Below are 25,368 nucleotides of genomic sequence, written 5' to 3'. Positions count from 1 at the left end.
AGACAATAATAATCAGTAGTGATGACTATCTGAGAACAGTCTCAGCAGTAAATTTGCTGGATTCAATGTTGAATATGCCACAGCATCATGGAATACTCAGGTTTTGTTTTACAAATAATTGAAAACTGAGCCTCATGGTTCTTTGCTTATTATTGAGCTTGAACACATTTTTATTTATTTAGCCCTTTTGTGAATTTTTTGCTCAATAATTTAGCTCATCTAACTGTATGGCTATAGGTGCTTTTAATTTTTAGCAATTTGCGTATTTTCATATAATAAATATCTTTGTAGCTACCATTTTATCAACATTTCTTTTAGTCTTTAATTTTTATAAAAAAATTAATACTTTGGCCATAGACAACAGCTTGAAGAGTAATATAATCAACACCTGTGTAGCCACTATCTGCCTTATGCAATAAAACACGGCCAATACTTTTGGCGCTCCCTCTGTCTACTTCGTCACCACATCTTCCTTCCTCTCCACCCCACTGAGGGAACCATCACTCTGAATTTGATGCTTATCATTGCAGTGCATCTCTGACTACTTTTATCACACATGTACTTATCCCTGAATAACACACAATTTTGTTTTGCCTAAGGTTTTTAGAATTTATACTAAAAGGTTTCATGCTATATTTTCTATTGCAACTTACTTTTTTAATTCATTATAATGTTTCTAAGACCCATCTACATGGAGCTGTAGCTCTAGTTCATTGATATACGGAATACCAGTAAATCAACATATCACAATTTATTAATCTATTTTTCTGTTGTTGAAGATACGATGTTTTCATTTTTCATTTCCATGCCCAGACAATGCTATTCTGATTCTTTGGGCTTATAAGCCAAGATTTTTTCTCTCCATGTGTATGCCTAGGAGAGAAATTGCTGGTTTGCAGGGTATGAATATATTCCCCTTTGCTGGACAATGACAGTTTATTCTCCACAGCATCTGTAGGAATTCACCCTCTAATCAGCACCTACGTTGACTTTTTATTTTGATGTATTAATGATCTTAAATTCAATATCTGTTCATCTTTTGTTATTTCTTATTTAAGAGTTTAATTGAAGAAAATCATAAAAGACTACCTAACTCCCTCATGCAAGCCACTGAAAAAATTTGATCACCTTATTTTATTACTAGTTTCTGCCTTATTTTATTACTAGTTTCTGCCTGCAGTTAGCATATAGCAGCACTGAAGTCAATACACAAACAACAATAAATTCTGTTGGTATTTTTATTAGGATTGCTTTAATTTCTAGGAGAACTGACATGTTTACAACATTATTATAAAACTGAGTGTTTCTATGCCAGGGCAGTTTTGATTCATTTTCTTAAGTCTTCCTTTGTGTCCTTCAGGGGTATTCTAAAGTTTTCTTCCTACAAGTCTTGAGCATTTCTTAAGTTTATTACTGTGTTTCATCTTTTTATCCTACCTTTAAATAGTCATGCTTCTCTAACTACTGTTGATTCTAAAGTTTGTGTGAAAAAATAAACAATAGTCTGAAAAACTTTGAAAGAGCAATGAAGGAAGATTAACCCCAACAGACACTGAAACATACAAAGCCCTGTTAATAAAACAGTGTGGTACTGGATATGTACAGTGAGATTGAGCAACGAAACAGAAAGTCAAGAAACAAACCCCAAAATACGGGACTGTATCATATAATAAAGGCAGTACTTCAAATCAGTAAAAGATGGGCTATTTTATAGAAGATGCATTTAGGAAAAATAAGGTTGAAATCATATTTCCCACCATACGAGTACATCAGGATTAAATTCTAACTAGATCAAATGTTAAAATGTTAAGATATTAAAATATTAAAGTTATTAGAATTAAAATGGGAGCACTTTGTTTAACCTGAAGTTATGGAGAAGGTATTTTCAACTATGCCTGAAAATCAGAACACCACCCCCCCAAAAAAAAAGATTGATGCATTTTATACCAGAAAATAAAATAAAATTCTTTATGGCATAGAAAGTTGAGAGACTGAAAAAAAATTATTTGTAACTCATATCAGAAATGATAGGCGAATTTCCTTGTGTATATACAAGGCTTCTAGAAATTAATAATAAAAAGACCAACAGAAAAATGTGCAAAGTCTATATGACTTGACAGTTTATAGAAAAAAAATACAAATGACCCTTATAAAAATGAAAAGACACTCAAGCTCAATTCTGACCAGAGAAATAAAACCACAAAAGACGCTGGATGATATTCTTTAACTAGCAAATTGGCATGGATTGAAAAAAAAATTTGATCAGAAACCCCACTAGAAAGAAACTCTATTGAATCCTAACCCCTGTGGAGAAATTTTACACTTTTTGAAACATGCGATTAACCTCTCATACGAATGTGTCAGCAACTCATGTAAAATACCTATTCATATGAATGTATTACTTATTAAAATTAATAAAAATTCATATTTATATTGATATTTTAAGATAGAAAACAGTATTTGTTTGACATTAGTGAAAAGAACCTGTAAACAAAAATATACTGAAACAAACAAAAAATATAAAAAAACAAAAAAATATATAAAGTCCAGCTAGGAATTTTCCTTCCAAACTTAATTTGCTGTCTTTCATTAGAAAACACCTAAACAAGGCCTTCTTTTTGAAGTCATCAGAAAGATCAGAAGAGAACAAAAAGTAGAATAACTTCCTTACCATTCAATTCAGTGTTACTGTGTGTCATGACCAAGTTCCATCTAAAATATTTTAGCACACCTTCAGTAGTATATTTGTCAGGTTTCTATGATTTTTAGATCTGAGAATCATTGTGAAGGAAGAATGGGCATGACCAGTAAATGGGTAATTGGGAGGATGCAGGTAAGGAAGGATATTACGAAAGAAGTTTTAAGCCCGAGTGCTTTAGGGAATAGTGTCAGCATTCATAGAAACAAGTAAATCAAAGACACTGTGATATATGTAGGAGAGAACGAATTCAACAGGGCAGCTTCCAGATAGAAATGGTCAGTAGGCAGGCATAAATAGAACTGACATTAGGGACAGAAAAGTACATTTAAAAATAACAAGTGCATTAAAAACAACACCTACCAGCCATTTTTCATATTCATCAATAGCTTGTTTATCTTTATCTTTTTTCTCAGCTCTTTTCAGGTCTTCTTTTCTTTTCTTATTTACTTTCTCTTTTTCCTTTTCTTTGAAAAAAGCTTCCTTTTTTTCATTCCTATGTAGGACAGTATAAAACACTGGAGAGTTAAAGGAAAATATATAATAAAGACTTCCTAATATATCTTTGCAAGAATGAGCGTGAGATGCATTAGTACATTTCAAATGAATACATTTTAGAAAAGCCAAAACTGTTAACCTAAAATCTATCAAAATATTTATTATTTTGGGTTACCATTTTTCCACGGCAGTTAGGTTATCTTTCCTTTTCTCAGCAAAGGTTTCTTCCTCTTTCTGTTTCTTTGCTCTTTCATATTCTTTCTCCTTTTTACTTTTCTCTTTGAGATACTCCATCTTTTTCTCTTTCCATCTTTCAAAAGCCTAAAAAAGTTCAGAATGATTTTATTTACTGTGAATATTGTAAAATAAGTAAATACACAGTTAATCACTAATTTAGATTTCAAATATTTAAAAATAATTAAGACAGCTCTGCAAAGGTGTTGAATACTTGTTGTGCTTCTTCTTTTCTTGCAGCATTTTCTTCTTCAGTTTTCTTCTTGTTCTTGTCCTCAAGCCTTTTTTTTGCAGCCATTTTCTTTGCTTCCTTTTCTTTCATAGCCTTCCAGGCCTCAAATGATGCTAATGCTTCTTCTCGCTTAGCAGCTCTTTTCTGTTTTTGAAAAATAATGGACAGTTATATATGTATGTACAAATAGCTACACAAGTATACAGATATACCTATATGTATTTATCTTTAATTTCCTCAATATTCATATGTAGAAATTGAGATATTTTATTTAGAATGGTTAAACAAGTTAATTTATGGACAATGTATTCTGAATTATACATTGCATTTTAAAATGTCCTTTTCTGAAAAGCATTTATCAGATATTGATCTACTACTATTCATGGGAAGGAAGTCAACATTTTTTTGGAAGTATACTAAACAAACATTACTAAAATAAACTACGATAGGCTAAGTGGGTACTGTAAAATGTTCACAATAAAATATTTCAGCAAAAGAAAAACATCAGGAAAGTTGTTCTAGGCTTATAAAGTAAGACAAAGTAAATTGGCCAAGTCACACAGTCAGCCTCAGATCTTTGCTTTGAACTGAGTTTTGACTGATATCAGAGCATAAAGCTCCTACTACATAAACATATTCCAAATGTTGAAACTGTGTGCCACCCCAGACAATATGTAGGTGAGTGTACTGCAAGTATGTTATTACTTTACTTAACATCTTGTGTTTGCCGTAAAATTGTTTACCATTAAATGATACAAAGCCTTATTATGGAGTCAACATAATTTAGAAGTACAAGTACTCCCTACCTCACTGAGTTGTGAAGATCAAATGAGAGGTGTCTGACACTAAACACAGCAGATAATGCTGCAAACTTGGAGACATGTGCACAGGCCACCCTCTGATGGGCTGCTCCACACAGTGCTGTGCATTTGGGAAATACGTTTCCTTCTAAAGCCATTTTAGTATTAAACAGCACAGCGAAGGGATTTTTCCCAGGGCTTTTATGTTAGAAGATGGGAAAGAACTGAGCCTGTGGGAAGCTATCAGTCAGGAGTTAGAGGTATAGAATAAAACAGAGTCCAACTTTTGTCAGTGGGAAGGATCCAGGTTAAGAGCTTAAGAAGGGGTTCGTCTTGAAGACACGTATAAAATTCAAGATAGAAAAGAGGAAAACGGAAGGGTAGTGTCTGATGACCCTTTATATTCTTGACTAAGTTGTGAGACTGAAGCCAATTTTTAAGAGTGAAGTATAAGCAATAATAAGTTCATAGCCAATAATTCCCAAGCTATTCCACACGTATAAAAATAAGAATCTTTGTGTATCTGTATTTTTATGTAAAATGGTTATATTTTATCAATCTAAAAAGTACCAGAGAAATAAAATCAGAAGTCAATTCTTTTATTTATGTTATTTTGCCATTTAAAACAGTTGATTTAGAAATGCTAAATGTTCAGAAATATTTTACTGACTTAAAAATGCAGAATATTTTCACTTCTATATTTCACAATACCTGTTCATTTTGGATCCTTAAGTTTTCACTTTCAATCCTTTTAATTCTGTGCTTTTCATGTAAATACACATTTTTCTTTTCTAACCACTCCTGTGAGAACAAGACAAAAGCTATACAGTATTCAAAGTTTCCCAAATGAATTTGAATTCTTATCTATTGCTGATTTGATTAAAATTTTAATTATACAAAATGTATAAATTCTATACAAACTAGTATCTTTTTAATAATATTTTAATATATAAAAAGGAGCACAAATTAAGAAAATATATTGTCTTTCTGAATATTAACAATAGACTTCAAAGACTGAATATAATGGATACGTATATTAACATTTTTCTCTGAAATTCACATGTACAGTTTTCTCAAGTATATTATTCTTTATAACAAACAAGACAAACAAAAAAAATGACCTCTTTTGGAATTGTGAAAAAAGTCAGAAAGTTTTTGTCTGTGTAAGCCTAACTCAAATACAGTCTCAGGAAAGAAATATTTCAATTCTTTTTGTTCATAACAATAAAAACTTTAAAAGTATTAAATATATACCATGTTTCCCCCAAAATAAGACTTCAGCTCTAATACGTATTTTGGAGCAAAAAATTAATATAAGACCCAGTCTTATTTTACTATAATATATGACCGGGTCTTTATAATATAATATAATATAATATAATATAATATAATATAATATAATATAATATAATACCAGGTTTCATATTAATGTTTGCTCCAAAAGACGCAGTAGAGCTAATTGTCTGGCTAGGTCTTATTTTCAGGGAAACACAGTATATATATATATATATATATATATATATATATATATATATATATATTGCTATATTTTTTATAAATTGCAATGGCATATTTTCTTTCTTTAAAAACTACTATGATTAGTTAAGCAAAGCTTGGAAGGAGATAATTTATTAAAATAAACCTTTGGATTGCTCAGACATTATAAAGGAAATCTTTCCCATTAATTATTAAAGCATTATTTATTAGAGGGTTATTTTGTTCCTTAATAAACAGGTAATCTTATGTGATTAGTTCTTCTAATTAAAAAAAAAATTTTTCCTTTTTACCTGATAAACAGCTGCCCTTATGTTATCTGCTCTGTCAGGTTCTACGTTCTGTTTCTGTGAGGGCTTTTGGTCCAAGACTTTCAAAGTTCCTAAATACTGAGAAGAGGTAGTTTTCGATGTTCTCCTTATAGAACTAGAATTCTTTAAAAACTCAGAAGTCATTAATCTGAAAAGATTCAAATGAATCAAGATAAAAATTACAATTGCACTTGGTAGAAGAAAGGGTCCTTTGAGTTTGCAACTACTATATATTTGAAAACCACATTGTAATTTAATAAATCACAATTTGAAAATGATGAATAGTCTTTTCTTGGTATATAAAGAGTCTCATTCAACATAATTTAAAATTTATAACTAAGTTATATAGCTTCAGAGTGATCACTCTTTTTAGGTTTTTTTAATTACAACGTTTTTAAGAAACATGGACTACATCTGAAATTAGACGGAAGAATATCAGTAAAGTAGGTTTCAGTAGTTTCTTGTATGATTTTGTTACATAAACATTCTAAATATAAAGTTAGAATAATGTTCTCTGTTTCAGGAATTGGCAGAAAAATATGGCCCACCATCTGTTTTAGTGACTAAAGTTTACTGCATCTCCGCTATATTCATTCATTTACATATTGCCTAAGGCTGCTTCCTTGCTACACAGCAGAAGTCATTAATTACAATGGAGACTAGATGGTCTACAATGCCAAACAAACTACTGGCAGCTTACAGGGACAGCTTGCTGACCCAGTTCTATTTGATTAATGCTCATTTGAGTAATGATAATTTAAAAGACTCAGAAAGTTTTGATTAGCATTTATGAATTAGTGTTCATTGTCATTATTATCACCAGTGTGAATGAAGCTATAGAGAATCTTTTCATTTTAATAAACCAACTTAATCCACAGAATCTCAAGGCTTTAAGTACAGTTTTTCATGTGTTACACGAAGACACTTCATAGAGAAGTACAACGCTGGCCTCAGCTTTATTATCGCTTTATATCTACCGTCTCAGGAAAAACAGGAGAACGGAACTCTATCCCGGGAGTAATGCAGAGTATGGAGAATCACCAGTCAATTCCTTTTTATAAGAGAATATAACCAACTGAGAGGTTTTATCATAAAGACACTACTCCATTCATCTCATGAAATGGAAATTCAGAGGAAACCAAGTAACACCAAATGCAAGTGACTTCACAAAACTTAAATTAAAACCAGCTTTGTGGAATGTAAACCCATAAATGAGGAATAATAAGAACTTTATTACCTGCCTGATGCACTGGATGCTCTGTTATTTGTTGGCTTTTTATTCTTCATATTTCTATCTTCAATTGTTTTCTATTAAATAGAAAAAGCCATAGATGAATTACTCACCATAACTATCATAGTTAGGCTTAGAGGTCAAACTGCCAGTAAATCAATGTTTTTTAAGCACCTACTGTGAGTCAAATACAGTGGTCACTGGAAACACATAAGGATAGTGCATTTAAGAGACAGCTGACTGACAATTAACACAAACAAATGTGACCCATGAAAGAGCTAAACTAGCATCCAGTGACAGAGCAGAGAGTGGCTAGCGTGGAGCTGAGGGGCTGCTTTAGTGAAGGTGGTCAGGGAACGCCTCCCTGAGGGCTTGACATCAGAGCTAAGACAAATGACGAGTAGAAAGGGGCCTCATGAAGGCCTATGGAAAGAAAGAAACAGTAAGTGTGGAGAGCCCGAAAAGGGAATTTGGAGCAACAGAAAAAGGTGAATGGTGCTGAAGCACAGTGAACAGCAGGGAGAGTGGAGGAACATGTGGTCAGAGAAGAATCACGTGAAGTCATTAGAGAGTGGTAAGGAGTTCATGTTTATTCTCACAGTGAGAATCCAATAGAGATCTCAGCAGGGGAGTGATTTAATTCAGACTTTTAAAAAAGATCGCTCAGTAGAGAATAAGAATAAAGGATTCAGTCAGAAAGGATTCACTCAAAAGAAATATGTCATGATGTTACTTGTTGTATGTAAATTGCTTGTTCTCATTTAGAATTACCTCTATTAGACATTTCTAAGATCCTGTCTACCAAATTCCAGACTACCCTTCTTCCTTTTAAGGAATAACTTGTGTACTTTACATAGACAGGTGGTTGCTAGCATGAAAATGAGAGCACAGATGTAAACACATCCCTAACTTGGCACTCATGTGTTTCCCTAAGGAAAGTGGTGAAGGACAATGTACCCAGAACATGGCTTAATGAACCTTCTCCATAAATTTTAATGAAAAGCTAATATTCTGTATTACAAGAGTTCTGTTCAACCAGAAATTTTCAGCCAGTACTGTTATCTTCTCCAATAATACATATAGCCACCAGCTAACTGCAACTATAAGAGATAGAAACTAAATTCAGGCGAAATAGAGACTAAAAATGCTGTTCCATAAAACTTAAACATATAGTACTCTGGTGCAGTAAGTACAGCATAGGGACCAGTAATCCCACAACACTGCAAATCTGGTTCTCAAGCTTATAATAATGTTTCTCATAATGACCCTGTCCATCCATTTCAACAAGCATGGATGTTAACAAACATTTCTTAAAGATTTTCATTAAAATGTGTAAATTGTTTAGAATGATATCTAACGGAATAACTTGCACTAATTCAAAACTTCACAAATTGTTTCCGATGGTTGCAGTTTAAAAACATAAAGACCTATGGAAACCTATCAACTGATGGGTATTTATTTCTGAAATATTTAAAAGTATATTATGATCACATACTTCTGATAATTTTTAATGAAACATTGGGTTTTATTATATTCACTGTGAATATTCCCTGAAGTTAGAATTCTATTGAATTAAATAAAAACCACTTAACAATATAATACCACTATCAAAAGATGAGTTATCCACAGGTGATTCAGAAGTAGATAACATGGAACACAAAATATGTAAAAGTTGGAGGTTAAGTTTTAAGCTGTAGCATAAAAGGTATAATTTTATGTAAATACCTTTGCAGACTCAGTTGCATTGGTAGATATTAAGACACTCTGAGATTTCAGTAGTGGTGGATCAACTGTTAAGTCATCCCTCATAATCAGGTCAGCTTTCTCTTTTTCTTCTTTAAGGTCATCAGTAGTTACTTGTCTTTCCTTTGATTTCTCAAGTGCAGAATTAACAAAGTCTATCAAAAATGAATTCTCTTGATTTTCGTGTGATTTCAAGGAATTACGGTTTTCAGTGACTTCTTCCTTCTGATCTATTTTGAGACAGAGTAACAGAACTAAAACTCCCTTCTAAATTAATAAGATGGATAACAGTTTCATTTGCTTTCCATTAAATGAGGACTGTCTATACTCTCTTTTTCTTGAAAAATAAAATATGAAGAAAGCTAGGTTGGTGCAAAAGTAACTGCAGTTTAAAAGGTTAAAAAAAATTGCAAAAAAATGCAACTACTTTTGCACCAACCTAATATCACATCCAACTTGAATAAACTTTTTCCAAAGGGATCTACAAAAGAGAAAATGGCTACTCCATCTACTAAAGCATCTGACACTGCTAATACTTGGAAAGTGTGTCACACTGGTAAACAGAATGGAAACACTACCCTAAACCAACGACACGTCAAAAGTGCTTGATGATGTATAAACTAAGTAAGTGAGATGGCAATATCGATTCTCTTCAAAAGCCTGTGTTTCTTACTGGAATACGAGGCTGTATAAATAGGAAGCACACATCTCTATGCTGCTAGGGTCACTAGCAGTACCGATGTGAAAGTGTATAGGGGCAGAGAGAACTAAGAATTCATGCAAACCTGGAAGAGTCCACCATGTAGAGAATAAAGCCATCCTCCAAACAGTTTTATTCCCACCAAGATGCAGTGTTGCCCCTGAGACCAAAGGGGCACTAAAGGCGGGCTTATTACTTATCCTCTCAGTGCTCCAAGGGACAGACACAGGTTCAAGCTTTGGCATGAGAGAATTCAATTATGTTTTTACAGGATTGCTTCTATTGTTCTGATTCTACCACACTCTGGAATGCTCACCAGAAAGAAATCAGTGTTTTTTCGTTGATCACTAACTTTCAATTCTACTAGGATCCACCTACTGGTCAAACCTGTATCTTCACTGTCAAAGCCTTAATTTTGCTGCTTTCATTACAGTCATTTTTTTTGGACTTGTTTTGAGGTGTGCTAGATTTAAAATCACTTTATAATTATACTTATAATACATTTACATTTGGAGAGCACTCATAACTCAAAGTATTAATGGATTTTTTAGAGCTGCTAGTCAATATATTCAGTGAAAAGAACAAGGGCTTTGGAACCAAAGATTCAAATTATGGCTCCATCACTGACCTTGGGTATGTTTCCCATTATCTTTGCACTTCAGTTTGTCTCATCTGTAAAATGACAAAAATTATACTACATAGTAAGCACTTAATAAATGTTAATGACATAGCCCAGTCCTAGAAACACCTATGCCTTTAGCTCTCATTAAGCTACATGTTATAGATTAAGGAAAGAAATAATGTTAACAATTCACATTCACACTTACGTGCTTACTGTGGTATGTAGTTAGTACTTTACATATATTAGTAGCTAATTTAATTCTCACAAACACCCTATGAGGTAGGGTACTCTTATTATCTCCATTTTGAAGATCAATATACAGGGTGAGAGAGGTTAGTTTCTTTGTTCATGTAGCTGTGTCTGGATTCCAGTCCCGCTTAGTCTCTCTCTCAAAGTCCACCTAACTATTATGTTGTATTGCAGACACACACGTATACTAACAGTTCACATTTAGTGATCATTCAACTTGTGCCAAGAACTGGGCAAGTGGCTAAAATGCACAGCATCATGTCTTTCTTTCTCTTTCTTTCTTTTTTTTTTTCTTTTCAGCTATTAGAAAATCATTTTCTTTAAAATACTTTTTCTTTTTCTTTTTCTTAAATTAAAGTTTACTGGGGTGACAATGATTAGTAAAAGTTACATAGGTTCCAAGTGTACAATTCTGTAATATGTCATCTATATATCACACAGTGTGTTCACACATCACTAAATTTTCACAATAGCCTTACGAAATGGGTCTTATTATAACTTGGGAAAGTTGAGGCACTGAGAGATTAAGTTCTGCATCTCAAATCACATGGTTAGTAAATGGTATAGTCGGGATTAAAACTCAGGCAAACACAAACATGTATTGTTCCTGTAACTATGTAAAGTATCACTTCTTTTACAAATCGATTTCATAAAATTCTAAGCAATACAGAGTTTACAAAATAAGATACAATAATTTGATATAACCACCTTGTACAGATGTTTTATCCCCAGATCCTGGTGAAAAGGAATCTCTAGGACTTTCTTTAAGGGATGATGATGATGGACTTGTTAACCACGGATCCTATTAAAAAAGAAAAAGTAGTTACTATTTAAGTTCAGTTCTGAAGGTTTGTGGAGGGCAGACAAGAGCATTATTAAGACTATTTCATAACTCTGAATCTGCATTGTTAGGAGTTTGCTGCTGAAACACCATAAGCTTATTAAATCAATGGAGACCAATAGGCTTACTGTCAAGCCTTGATGTCTTGATCATTAAAAGGGTCCCTATTCCAGTTCTTTAACTGACAGGTCTGTATTTTTTTTTTTTTTTTTTTTTTAGCAATTTTCAAAACTCCTCCTGCTCTAGGCTCAAATCTCCAAAATATTTAAGGCAAAGATTTGATATCTCTTCCTCTAATTCTCCTTTCTAAGAAAGTATAAATAGGTAAAAAAACAAACAAACAAACAAACAAAAACAACAACAACAACAACAAAAAACACCTTAGTTTCAAACAAATATTACTAGTCATCCACATGAGAGCAATTTATAAAACTACTTAGAGAGCCACTTCCAAATATTTTAGATTAAAAAAGTACAGAGATTTCATGCACTTCAGTTTTGCTCAAAATTCTAAAACTTACATCTAAAATGAAATAATTGTATTTGTGTGCCTAAACATTTCTTTATAGAATAGTATTTGAACCCCAAAAGTGTTGATATTACAATGTAAGAAGTTTAATTTTGTTGCAAAAATAATAAATTTTAATTTTTTCCCCAGAGAATTTTATGGGTACAAAGAAAATTATGTCAGAAGCAATAGGTAGGAACCACCTGGGAAGATGGCAGAAGGGCTGAAACACTGGAGTCTATCTTGCAAGACAAAGCTTTGCCTGAGGAGAGTTACAAGCCAATAGCTTTCTTGCCTGAGGGCATCCTCCTTAGGTGGTAGGTAGAATGCTGCAGCCTTACTGGACTGGCTTGGGTGGGTCAAAGGATAGAGTTTAGGACCGGAAGATTAGCCAGTAAGTTTGAGTACTGAGAGCACGGACCTGAAAATTTGCATATAAAATTTACACCAAACACTTAGCTCATCTATTCATGACATGGGGAAGACCTCAGAGAGCCCTGTAAAATCATGAAAGCTAGAAACTGAAAGAACTAAGATATTCATTACAACAAAAGCATTATGTATGAGGGAGTATATGGAACTGTATACTGTTACAAGGTTTCTACATTAAATGTGAAACAATATAGTATCGACTCTAAGTAGATTGTGACAATGTATATATGTATCTTGCAATCCATATAGCAACTACTAAAAATATAACGCCAATGGGTACAACTGAAAAGGCAATAAAGGAATCAAAATGGAAAATTAAAAATACATGATTAACTCTTAAAAAAAAAGGTGGGAAAAGTTAGAGAGGAACAATAACAACATCATCAATAAGAACACAGATAAAATAAATAGAAAGCAAACAGCAACAAATTGGCCCTACATGTGTTTACATTAAAAGTCAATGGACTAAACACTCACAAATGGTCTAATGGAGTCATAAATCGACTACCATTAAAGAGTAGATTGTCAGGCTTGATAAAAAAGTGATATCAAACTGTTATTACAGAAGAGTCATCTAAGGAAAAGGACACAAATAGTCTGAAAGGAAAATGACAGAAAAAGATTTACCATTCAAACACTAGTCACAAGAAAGCTGATATATAAAACAAAGTGCGATACAAGGCTTATTACCAGAGGTAGAAACAGTTCATAATGCTAAATAGAGTCAAGACAATAATAATAAATGTGTACTACACGTCTAGTAATAGAGTTATAAAATACTGGCAGAATTAAAGTGAAGTATAGACATTCACAAAAGTAACTGGAGATTTTAAACTCCCTTAATTGGTAAGTGTAAGTCAACTAGACAAAAAAATCAGTATAGGTGGAAAAGATTTAAATGATACTACCACCCACCTTGACCAAACTAAAATTATAGAATATTGTACCTAATACCTGCAAAACACATATTTTTTGTAAATGTAAATGGAAATTTTACAAGATATACTTAGGCTGGGTGGGCCATAAAAAAATCTCAACAATTTTTAAAAATCTGAAATCATATAAGATATATTCTCTGATCACAAAAAATTAAATTGTAAATGAATACAAAAGATTTGACTGTATCTATAGAAGGTACAAATATTTGGAAACAAAATCATTCACCACAAAATAACCATTTGGTCAGAAAAGAGATCACAAGGGAAATTAGAGAATATATTGAAAGAAATGATAATGAAAATAAAAGGCATCAAAAAAATTGGGTGCTGCTAAAGCAGTGCATAGAGGGAAATTATACCTTTCAATAGTTTTATTAAAAAGGATGAAAGTCTTAGAAATCAATGGTAAGAAATTTTCCAACTTAATGGTAAGCAAATGAAACCCAAAGAAAGTAATAGAAAGAAGTATTAAAGAGTGAAAAATCAACAAAATTGGAAACAAACAGAAAATTAACAAAGCCAAAGTTGGCTGGTTTTTTGAAAAGTTTAATAAAATTGAGTAATGCCTACAAAAACTTATAGGACAGACAGAAAACACAAATTATACATGAGAAAGAAAAGATGGAGTGCCATGATAATCCACAAATTTCTTAATAGAAGCTTAGCCAGGTACTATTTAGTTCTCTTTCCCCGAACTGCTGAAGCATGTTAAGGAATGTTCTTTACATAATCATCCCCTCTGAAATGCGAGGTGGAAGTTTGCTAACCACAGTGAAATGTAAAGACAGGGGGCCAAGTGTTTTCTCCTAACAAAAGTACATTGGAAACTCCCTGGTGAAATCCTGAAAGATGGTGTTTACTTCCATGTTGGCATATCCCTGAAAACATAGGACAGTGCCATGAACATTTAGTAAATAAAACCAAATGAATGAAATGACACAGGCTATAATTTCTTTAGCTATAAACTATGTAACTCAAAGACACGTAATTAAAATACAAATTCTTACAATTGAAGATATTCAATATTGCATAGATTCAAAAGGGCTCCATTTTTTTATGTACAGTTAACTTTTTCTGAGATTGGATGCAGGTTATTTACTGGTGTGTGATAGCTTAATTGGCAGAGTTTTTTTCTCTCTTGGCAGTACACAAAATAGTGCTGTATCTTTGCTATCTCTTACAATTGATGGGCTTTCAGACTCAATGGAACACAGTATATTAAAAATACTTAAAATTATTTCCTTATCGACTGCTGAAGAAAACATGTTAACACACACACACATGCAGGCACACAATTTCTCTCTCTCATAATCAGATCCAAAAGCCTGAACTCAAGAACACGGTTCAGCAGTTCAGCAGCCGTGCTAACCTCAGGATCAAGGCTCTCAGGGAACGCTTTCCTCTCAGCTTCTAGTTGTCTGCTTCTCAGCCTTGGGAGGGGCAAAGGTGCAGAATGTGCCTCTACTTCTTCACGGAGGGCAGCTTCTTTCTCTTCTCCTAACCCATCTTTCTCTTCCCTGTGGCTGTGCTTTTTCAACATGCTCCTTGGCCTCGGTGAAGGTGTCAAATGGTTGTCTACTTCAAGGCTGCTGCTGTTTTCTGCTGAAAAATGAAATGTTTTAATGTGGGTGTACAAAACAAAACAAAACAAAAAAAGACCATGGCCCAGGTGCCATCACACTTCCCTCCTGTGCCCATGTACCTTGGCTGGCTGTCCTGGAGAGTCCAGAGGAAGCCACAACTCATTTTTACACAGAGCTCCAGTAAGCACAAAAAAGCAATCATTCACAATCAAATACTTTTTAAAAACAGCTGCCATCCTGGAAGTAACTGTATACTTTAGTTTTGTGAGCAGTGAGCTCTTCAACTTTATGAAATCTTGTAGCATTCAAAAAAATTTCAAGACCAAACCAAACAAAACCATGCCCGAGGTTCTGCCTCTGTGAAACGAGGGGGTTCACCCATTAAACCTTTCCTGAGTCCCTGCTGCCAGGCACTGTCCCCTTAGTCGCATTCCTGGACCTCACAATCAACACCATGACAATGGCCTTGTCCAAGGACTTTACAGGTTGGGAAGGGAGATGATGCTAAAGAAACAAATTACAAGACATATGTAAGTGTTGTTACAAGTATGGAGATGCTGTTGGTACAGGGGATGGAAGGATTAACTCACCGGAGGGAGAAATGAAGAACTAGATAATTTGTGAAGTGTTCTTGGAATTCATGAAACTTCCTCAGTTGCAATTTCCATTTCTAAGTTTAAAACAATAATCTAATGCTTCTATACTTCCAGTCCTCAAAACATGATGAGAAAGCTTTTACATTAACTTTTGGCCGAATTTCACGTGTTAAACATATTCATTTCTCCCTCGTTCTACGAATGCATTCTTCTGACCAATTTTCAGACTTGGACTAATTAACACTTTCCTTCTTTTTACCTGTAAATGGGCTTATGAATGCTGCTAGAAGATACCAATTGGTGCATAAATGTTTCCTTGCCAATTTTAGCTATGTCCTAAAGTCTGGCCAAATGTTCAATGCAAAATGTAAGAGTCATCCCAGACCCTCTGTTCCCCCATATGCAAGCACCGCTATACCCTATTGATTCTACTTCCGGAATCTTTCTCACATTTCTCTGACTTTCTGCATCCCCGCTGTTAGCTCCTCATCTGCTCTTTCCTAGATTATGGCCTTGGTGATATTCGTAACCTAGAAATCAGATCTCATCACTACTCTCCACAAAATTCTTCAACAGCTCCCCATCATCCAGTCCTACAGAAGCAAAGCTTAAGTGCCTTTGAACAATACGAAAGCTTTCATGGTCTTGTCCCTGGCTACCTGTGCTGCCTCGTTACTGGACACACAGTTTGCAGTCTGTGTTTCTGACATGCTGGGCTGCTGGCTGTTTTGCAGCTACAACCTGTCCTGCTACCAGACCTTTGCCCAAGCTGATCGCTCTGTCTAGAACGTCTGTTTCCTGCTTCTTCTCCTGACAAATGCTTGCATGTCTTTAGGGCTTCAGTTTAAGCAGAACACCATATAATGCCTGAAAGGAGGTGTTGAGCCAGTTATTTCTTATTGTGGTAAGAACACTTAACATGAGCTCTACCCTCCTGATACATTTTTAAGTGCACGATACAGTATTGTTAACGGTATACACAGTGGATCTCTAGAACTTACTCATCTTGCATAACTGAAACTTATCCCCTGTTGAATAGCAGCTCCCCATTTCGCCCTCTTCTTGGCCCCTGGCAATCACCATTCTTCTCTGTGTTTCCATGAGTTTGACTATTTCAGATTCCTCATATCTAAATCTTGGCTCTGACTCTTATTAGCATTGTAACCTGGCACAAATTATTTAGCCGCCACAAACCTTGCTTTTCCCCATTGGTAAAATTAGTTAAGAATTCCTAACGTGCCTGTGGGACTTGAGTGAAATGATCTATAAAGTGCTAGCACAGTGCCTGATAGATACCTGCTAATGCTTGATGACCATTACAATTGTGGTAAACATTTCTTCTTTCCCTTTTTGGTTTGTCTATCAGTCCAGGGTTTTTTTTTTTGTTTTGTTTTTTTTTTTTTGTTTGGTTGTTTTTTTGTTATAGTTGTTGTTTTGAGTAGTCTCTCTACTCCATCAGTGTGATTATGGCGGACTAGCAGTTATCTCCTCCATACCTCAGGGAGAAGGGTGGGCCCATGAGTCACCCCTGCTGCCCCAGCTTATCACAGAAACTTCATTTCCTCTGTCCACAGCAGCACTTTTCTGTTTGGAGTTGGAGGATATGCCTTTAAGGTCATGGTGCCAGAAAGGTGTGATGTGGAGACTGCTGGTGGCATTCTCCCTTGCCAAACGAAGGGCTGTCTGAGACAAAGAGACTAAATGACAGAAAAACAGGATCAAGGGATGGAGTAACTAGGGCAGTGACAGGCAGGGGCAGGAGGGGAGAATGAGAAGGTCAGGATGTCAGGGAGGAAGAGCAGAAGTAAAGAGAGAGAATCCAGATGACATAAAAGTACTGAGTCTCTAAACTTAATCGTGCCTAAAGCAAGGCCTTCTGACATCTATGCTCAATAAGGCCATCAATTCCCCTTTCCACTGAAGGTTGTTTGAGTTGGTCATTTGACACCAAGTGTCCTGATTACGGGTACTATTATTTCTCACTGTTATTGCTATTATCGCCATCTCCTCCAGGAAGCCTTCCTTGATGCCCTCAGGGTCCCACTTTCCTGTGTTCTTCCTGTATCTTTTGTATACCTCCCACTAAATTATGAAGTCTTTGCTATGGTATGCATGTTTGTCCCACCCCCACCCCCCAAGTTCTTATGTTGAAATCCTACGCCTAAAGGTGATGGTATTAGGAGGTGGGGCCTTTGGGAGGTGATTAGGTCATGAGGGCAGAACCTTCATGAATGGGATTAGGGCCTTTATAAAGGAGGAAGGCTTCATAGAGCTCCCCTGCCCCTTCCGCCGTGGAAGGATACAATGAGAAGTGTGCGCCTCAGAAGAGGGTCCTACCTGACTGACCATGCTAGCACTGAGATCTCAGGCTTTCAGTCTCCAGAACTGTGAAAAATAGCTTTCTCTTGTTTATGAACCATCCAGTCTGTGGTATTTTGTTACAGCAGCCCAAAGGAACTAAGACAGTCTTGGAGGATTGGTACTAGGTTTTTGGTGTTTTTTTTTGTTTGTTTTTTTACTGTTGTATTCTTACCATCACAGTGCTTACAACATAGTGAAACATTGTATCCACAATAAATACGTGTGGGTAAAGAAAATAACCTCTTATGAACAAATGCTAAATCATAAAATAAATAATAAAAACATTTATAGAGTACTTAATTTACACCATGATTGTTCTAAGCTCTTCAAATATATGAACTCATTTAATGGCCTCAAACACCTAATGGTGGGTCAACCACTATCCCCATTTTATAGATAAATAAAATGAGTAACAAAAACATCCTGTGCCCAAGGTCATAAACTCTAATTTGTGCGATTAAAGCAGGAGCATTCTGACTCCAAAGCTTATGACTTTAGTCATTTTAATGTTAAAATAAAAACAACATATCCTGTAAAAATTACTTTCTATAATCACTACACATGTGACAGGTACTTGATAAAGTGAAAGTATCTGATTATTGTACATTTTACAAAAGACAAGCAAGAACAAAGGAAACTTTCAGGTTCTAATATTTTTATAAAGCATTAATTGCTTCTCAGTAATATCTCACCACATTAAAAAAATATTAAGTTCCACACCCTGTAAGGAAAAAAAAGTCTAAAAATTTAGAGAAGGAGAAAGCTAAGCTCAAAACTACATGCCTTTCATAAATTAATCGTTCAGTTATTCATTTATATATTCAAATACTTAATGAATTCTATACAGCAGGTACTATCTTAGGACCACTAGCCTCAATGTTTTCCTTTACTCTAAAGAATCTAAAAATAAGGACTTTAATGTATTTTAACATATTTTATGCAAAAATTCCACTTTTAGAAGTCTTGCCAAGTTTTCAGAAAGGAAAAAAAATATTTGTATATTTTCAAAATGCATTGTTTTTATCAAATGTAAAAAATTACCTATTTTGGTTAATTATTTTTATATTACATATCCTGAATAGCAAATGGCTAATGATTGTTTAAAAATATAGTAGTGCACATTTATGTATAGCATCTACAATGCAGGTGCCATCTTGTGGTTAAAATTTGGTATTTCTCTATTCATTTTAACTCATCACAGACTTAAAAAACAAAAAAAAACCCAAAACGGTATTAAACAGGTGGATTATTGCTGACTACGCTATTTACCATAAAGTTATTGAGTATATATTTCCACCTATATCACACCAATTTTTATCTTCTATATGCTCACATTTTCTTATCAGCCTAATGAAAAACTTGTAAGAAATCAAGACAAACAGGATAAATATAATCCAGAAAAATAGATTTCTAAACTCAAATACGACTAGAAAACACCGCTTACTCTACCCTTCTTGAAAAGCCACCATGCGTACTTCTCTATCAATAGCTCCAAGAAGTTCTCTCATAAAGAAATCAGTTTAAATTTTCTATAATTCTGTGTTTTCCCCATAACACCAATGAACAAACAATCTGTGGAATAGACTTCAAGAAACTATTGGATTATTCACCAAGTTCAATGATGTCCCCCTTCCCTCCATTTTACTATACTCAGTGCACCAAGAAGGTACATGTTAGCAAGGTAATTGTTTCATTATGCATGGTGTGCTTACATGTTCGTAGCATTTTTCAGTTTATGACTTAGACTTCAATTGAGTCCCAAAACAATTTTGTGGGACAGACAGGACGAACAGGTTTTATCCTCCTATTCATGAGAACAGTGAGGCTTACCTATTTGCTGAGGTCACACATGCCAAATATGCAGTGGCTTATTTTCAGTGTCCTGGACCCTGATCTAGTATTCATTGCTCTGCTCACACCCTCTCCTCTTTTGAAAGTTAATGGGGGAAACATAAAGAGTGGCTCCCTAATATATGTCTGAATATCTAACATGAAAAAGTATGTAATATTTAGCAGTACTGTCTTTAGTGATGATATAAATGAAAGAGATATCTCTAAGGTTAGCACCACCTAATTTTTTTCTATAAAACAGAAAATAAAGAGGACTGGAAGACATTAAACCCTTGACCTTTCATGTCCTTGTTTCTGTGTGGTGGCCCAGGGGCCCTCAGAGGGGTTGGTTCCTGCTTCACTCCATCTTTGCTCCACTGTGCCTACAGCTCAGTAGAACTGTGCATAAATTACTGTAATCCCAGCTCACATCAGGAATTTACCTTCAGAAAACTGAGTTTTAGTGGGTTGTCGTAGGGAATAGAGAAACTGAATGGAAAGTCTGGAAGCTTAAACAACAACAGCAACAACAAAACGCTCTCCCTTTAAATATACAAATGTCAAAAAAATATTCTGGCAAATCGTGGCATGGAAATGACTGTTTTGAGGACTAGTCCAAATGCTATTCATCTCTGGAGCACGAAATGGATTAGAAAGGATTCCACTGCTGTTCTATCCCTAAAGACAAAATTGAAGCTCATAGACTGAAGCAAGGTTGGACCTACGAGTTTTAGAAACTACAGCTATTGATGACTGAAATACTTTAGCCTTCTATCAGGCACCAGAATAGATGCAAGACTGGACATACCACTGGACATCAGCTTTACGGGTTTTTGCTATGGTTCTAGCATTTTCATTTATGTCTGTAAAATTGAAAAGTTACTCTGGCTTTTTTCCTTAAATATTTACTAGCTACCATATAAAGGTATTTTGTGACTGGTTATCTTAAAATAAATTTTCAAGAAATGCAGTTATAGTGATCTAACAAATTACCTGAAGATGTGGTTTTGATTGGAAGAATTCTGGGTTTAGGTTTCATTATAATTTTCTCTTTTTCCATTTCCTGGTCTTCATGTGGAGACTCAGATAAGGGATTTACAACCATGTCTGCAGAATCATCAGATGCCATTTCTTCATCATTTTTGATGGAGAATACTGGCTCGTCTTTCATCATGTCACTATTTGATTTCTTGGTTTTCAAAAAAGACAGTTTTGGAGAATTATTTTCTTCATCATCTGATATGTGGAAATCATTCAAAGTTTTCTTGACTGAATTTTCATCTATTGAGGTGTCAGAAAAGTCACCTAAGGAAACTGAAAAATGGAAGAAAAAATGTCTTCAATAGTGGATTTTAAAGTTTTGAAGGTTACATTAATCAAGAGATTACCTTCAAGATTAGAAGTAAGTCTATAACCATGAACAATTTAGGCAGTTTCTATTGACATTGATGAAATAGAAATTTCTGTTTCAGTAATTTATTCAAAATATACTTATTAAGTGTCAATAGTTGCCAAACTCTGTGCTTGCTCTGAGAAAAGTCATCCAAAGTTTCCTCAAAATAACAATTGGTCATGGGACATTTAGATTTTGAATGTAAAACTTTTATTTGCAAACAATTTCATTAGATTTTACTATGAGAAGAATAATAAAGAACATGATCTTAAGTAGATAGCAATGTTTAAACTATTCTCATTATTTTTACAGAAAACATTAAGAGTTATTCACTGAATATATTAAAGTATAAAATACTGAATTTCAAGTTTAGAATTCTGTATGTTTATACCTAACTGTTAATATTTTCACATAATCAAAAGAAACCAAATTAAATCATACCAGTACTAATATACTGGGTTTTTAAAACTGAGCCCCTATTATAGCCAAAAAAATATGATTTATAAAAAGCATTACGAAAATGATTCTGATGTGTACCAAAGTTTAGTTCTTTGGGCCTTACTTATTAACTCGCTGTAGGGTCTCATAGGTTGACCTTAAAGATGAACTTGTTCTCTCCAATGTGGTTTACCACTAACAGGCATCCTTTTACTGTCAGTTAATTTATATTTTCTTACACACATTCAGAAACAACCAAGAACAATCATACAACTTCTTGAAAATTAAGAGTGGCTTTTTACTTGTTAAAAAAGTAGGAACGCTAAACCCAGTAAATTCATAGATACTATTTTAACATAAGTGCTTTTTTTTTGCGGGGGGGGGGGGGCAGGATGGGCTAAATATAACTAAAGAAGCAAAAAAGGAGAAAAGTGGCATACTCTTCCGTATTCTCACATACCAATCTCATCACTGTCAAAGTCATCAGAGTATTCAGAACTCCTTTGTCGGGCTGAGCGAGCTGTAATTGCTTTTATTAACTCGTCCTGAAATAAAATAATTAAAATCAAAGATAGAAGGTTCCTATGTAAAATTAACTCTTTAAACAAATAATGCTTGGTTAATAACTGCTCTCAAACTTAGGTTTCATCCATCTAATAATATTCGCTAAAAGCCAACCCTCTGCCAGGCATCCAAACCCTTAAGACTCAATGCTTAACATCACAGGCAAGATTCCTCTCCTCATGGAGCTTACAGATAAATGGGAGGAGACGGACAATATCAAATAAGATAACTGTGGAGACTCAAATAAGACAGCATTTATTATAAACTGACATTTTGAAAGAAACTGGTACTTTAGAGTATCTTTTGTTTCAGCAGATTGCAGTAATGGATGTAATCAATACAGCAAATGCAGTAATGGATATAATCAATACTGCAAATTGAGAGTTCAAAATTGTAGTGGCCGGGCAGAGGAACCTTAAATATTGTTATGTTACAATAGGAAAAAATCCCATAAAATATTTATATGAAAATACCAACTCAAAATTCCTATTCAATTTTTAAAAGCTGATTTAACTTTTAAGTTTGTAAGAACCTAGTATTGAGGCTAGTTCGGTAGTCTTAAAGCCACACAGAAGAGTCTGTAATACTACAGGCCAAATAGGACCATCTGCAACATTTCAAAAGGAATGTAAGACTTACTTCAGCTTTATATAGGAATAAAAGCTTTACTCCTGGGAGGAAGCTTTATATAGGACTCTTTCTAAAACCCGTTCAAATCCAATGTTCCTAATACAGTGTTTACTGTAAAGCCATTGAAAATAAAAATGTTCTGAAATACTTTACCTGGAAAGTAGTTCTTTTGGTGACTTTTGGACTCTTTGTATATGCCAAAGTTGTGCTAAAAACTTCATCAGACATAGTGTTTGGGTTTTTTCTTTACTCTTTACCTTTATAAAATGGCTAATAAATGACAGGAATAAATCAACATCCGATGGTGGCTGAAATAGACAAAAAACAAAACAAGACTTTTTTGCACGTTTGAGAATTTCTATTACTACACTCAATGCCACCTCAAAGCCAAACAAAAACAGGAAAAGCATCATATGTACCTGAGCTAATCATCACATAAAAATGCAAAGTTCTTGTAAATACCAAATTCTCATAACAAGGTTATTTTCAAAGAAATTCAAATTTAAGTTTTCCTAAAATCGTTTTGCAGCGATTTTAAGGATTAGCAAATAAATGACTGCAACAGGTTAATATGATAAAATGCTGCCAATTAAAATGGAAACTTTATTTCTCACCTCTCTTCCATTCGAAAAATTATAGCATCTGTATCTACAAAACAGATATTTTATTTAAAAGGCTGCCAAGAGGATTGTAAGCATAAAATATATAACTAAGAGCAACACACACACACACACACACACACACACACACACACACACACACACACACACACACAAACGCTTTCGTACAGTGCTAGGGAAAGAAAAAGATCGTAATAGCGATATTTTTTCAAGCCACTTTTCCCTCTTACAAAAGTGTTAACAGGGTTGGATAAAACAAAACGAAGCTTCCGCGATGGGGTGCATGAAAGTCACTGTACAAATGTGCGGGTGAATGTTTCTCGTGCTGGACGCGGAGGCCCGGGCCTTGGCCTCCCCGCCGCCCGCCGCAGCGCGCGCCTGGGGACCGCTGGGCCGGCCAGGTGGCGCCCGGGTCCCCGCCAGCTCCGCGCCGGGCACTGGCCAGGCCGATGCACCCGAGCGCTCTCTCTGCCCGGTTCCTCTCCGACCCCCAAGTCCTGCACTCTGGACCCACCAGTGCCACTCCTGAGGACGGCTCCCGCGACCCTGAGCGGCTGGCCTCGGGCAGAAGCCTCTCGTCTCGGCCGGGGCCTGGAGACTCTCGGAGACAGGACACCGGACTGAGCAATGGGGCGGGACTAAAAACGGAGGTGGGAGGCGGTTGCTAGGAAACAGCGTCTCAGGGAGGAAGTGACTTCCCTACCGGCAGGTCTCCCGGGTACCCAACACCGCCCTACGCGCGCCGCGTCGCCGGGGCAACCGCCTAGAGGAAGGAAATGACATCAGCCCTCTGGGTCTTGGGAGAAGGGTGTAAATCGCCCACCGGTGCTTCAGTCTTTGCCAAGGACACAGGACTGGTCCAGCTCCCACCCAGGCACCGAGAGCCTTGAGTTTGCCGGTGGAGTGAGGGGCTTCATCCGCACCTGCTGCGTGAACCAAAGCACAGTCATCGTTATGCCCCAGTAGGACAAGAAGTCTGTGAATGCGCGTAGTGGACTGACAATAGTGCAAGGACACATGGGACCGAATAGCACGATCGCGACGTTTGCAGACTTAGGGGTCAAACTGCACGTTTGAATTCTGGCGCCTCTTCCCGTGTGATGCTCTGCAAGTTAACGTCTTTACGCCCCAGTTTTCTCTGCTGGGGAGAGAGGGAGAGGGAGAGGGAGAGGGAGAGGGAGAGGGAGAGAGAAATAATGGCCTCCTTACCGCGTTGCTGTGCGTATTAAATGAAATAATGCAGGTGGAATTCTTGCAAGAGTGCATAGGATTACGTTTAGTCGGTATCAGATATGCTTTTTATGCAGCTCAGCCACAAGGACCTGGTCAGATGTCATCCCTTGTCGACACAGATGAAAACTCCTTCCAAGTGTTTCTTTAATTTAAAATTTCCCCTTTTGTATACTCAGTGGGTAATCTGGTTAAAATCAAAGGAGTCAACAAAACGAACTAATAGGACCCTGTGCTGCTAGGTAACCAAAATTATCATCATTTAATTAGCATAGGTAATCCTTTAAACAAAAGGAAAAAAAAAAAACTTTTTAAGTAATCCTTTAAAATAACATAGATTTCTATTATAATTTAAAAGTGGCTTAACCTTAGCTAAATTCAATGAATCTACTGCCTCATAATTAAATTGTTCCCAATACTTTTCCCCATATTTCTAAAATTTATTAGTATTCACTTATTCAAGAATTATTTGTAAACAAATGACATTGAGATTTAATAAATAAATATATTGAAAAACTAAATGTGCATAAGAAATACGAAATTTCATTAAAAAACCCTATGCTTTTAACAATATGTGCAATGCAGCTTTTGA

The 25,368-nt window shown here is 35.3% G+C and overlaps 1 protein-coding gene across 2 annotated transcripts in view; it reads right to left on the bottom strand.

Annotated features, from left to right (window-relative positions):
- MAP9 (microtubule associated protein 9) overlaps window positions 1-24,199 on the bottom strand; it is a 28,579-nt gene extending 4,380 nt beyond the window's left edge. Inside the window, exons 1-13 of one of the 2 annotated variants that reach the window (XM_019733253.3) lie at window positions 24,061-24,199; window positions 23,080-23,234; window positions 22,193-22,277; window positions 20,895-21,215; window positions 14,901-15,133; window positions 11,521-11,614; window positions 9,224-9,471; window positions 7,505-7,575; window positions 6,250-6,415; window positions 5,174-5,263; window positions 3,645-3,806; window positions 3,372-3,517; window positions 3,062-3,194 (exon numbers count right to left, since the gene is read on the bottom strand). In XM_019733253.3, the coding sequence (XP_019588812.3) occupies window positions 3,062-3,194; window positions 3,372-3,517; window positions 3,645-3,806; window positions 5,174-5,263; window positions 6,250-6,415; window positions 7,505-7,575; window positions 9,224-9,471; window positions 11,521-11,614; window positions 14,901-15,133; window positions 20,895-21,215; window positions 22,193-22,277; window positions 23,080-23,154 (1,824 nt within the window). In that variant the 5' untranslated portion in view covers window positions 23,155-23,234; window positions 24,061-24,199. The remainder of the gene's footprint in view (window positions 1-3,061; window positions 3,195-3,371; window positions 3,518-3,644; window positions 3,807-5,173; window positions 5,264-6,249; window positions 6,416-7,504; window positions 7,576-9,223; window positions 9,472-11,520; window positions 11,615-14,900; window positions 15,134-20,894; window positions 21,216-22,192; window positions 22,278-23,079; window positions 23,235-24,060) is intronic. The other variant, XM_074338412.2, reaches the window with a different exon arrangement.
- Between the last annotated feature and the right edge of the window lie 1,169 nt (window positions 24,200-25,368).

The sequence above is a fragment of the Rhinolophus sinicus genome, chromosome 15, assembly GCF_057876585.1.
Source record: "Rhinolophus sinicus isolate RSI-liver-muscle chromosome 15, RSI-T2T, whole genome shotgun sequence".
NCBI lineage: Eukaryota > Metazoa > Chordata > Mammalia > Chiroptera > Rhinolophidae > Rhinolophus > Rhinolophus sinicus.
The sequence above is the reverse complement of the archived record's forward strand: the minus strand, read 5'-3'. Positions and strand labels throughout refer to the sequence as shown.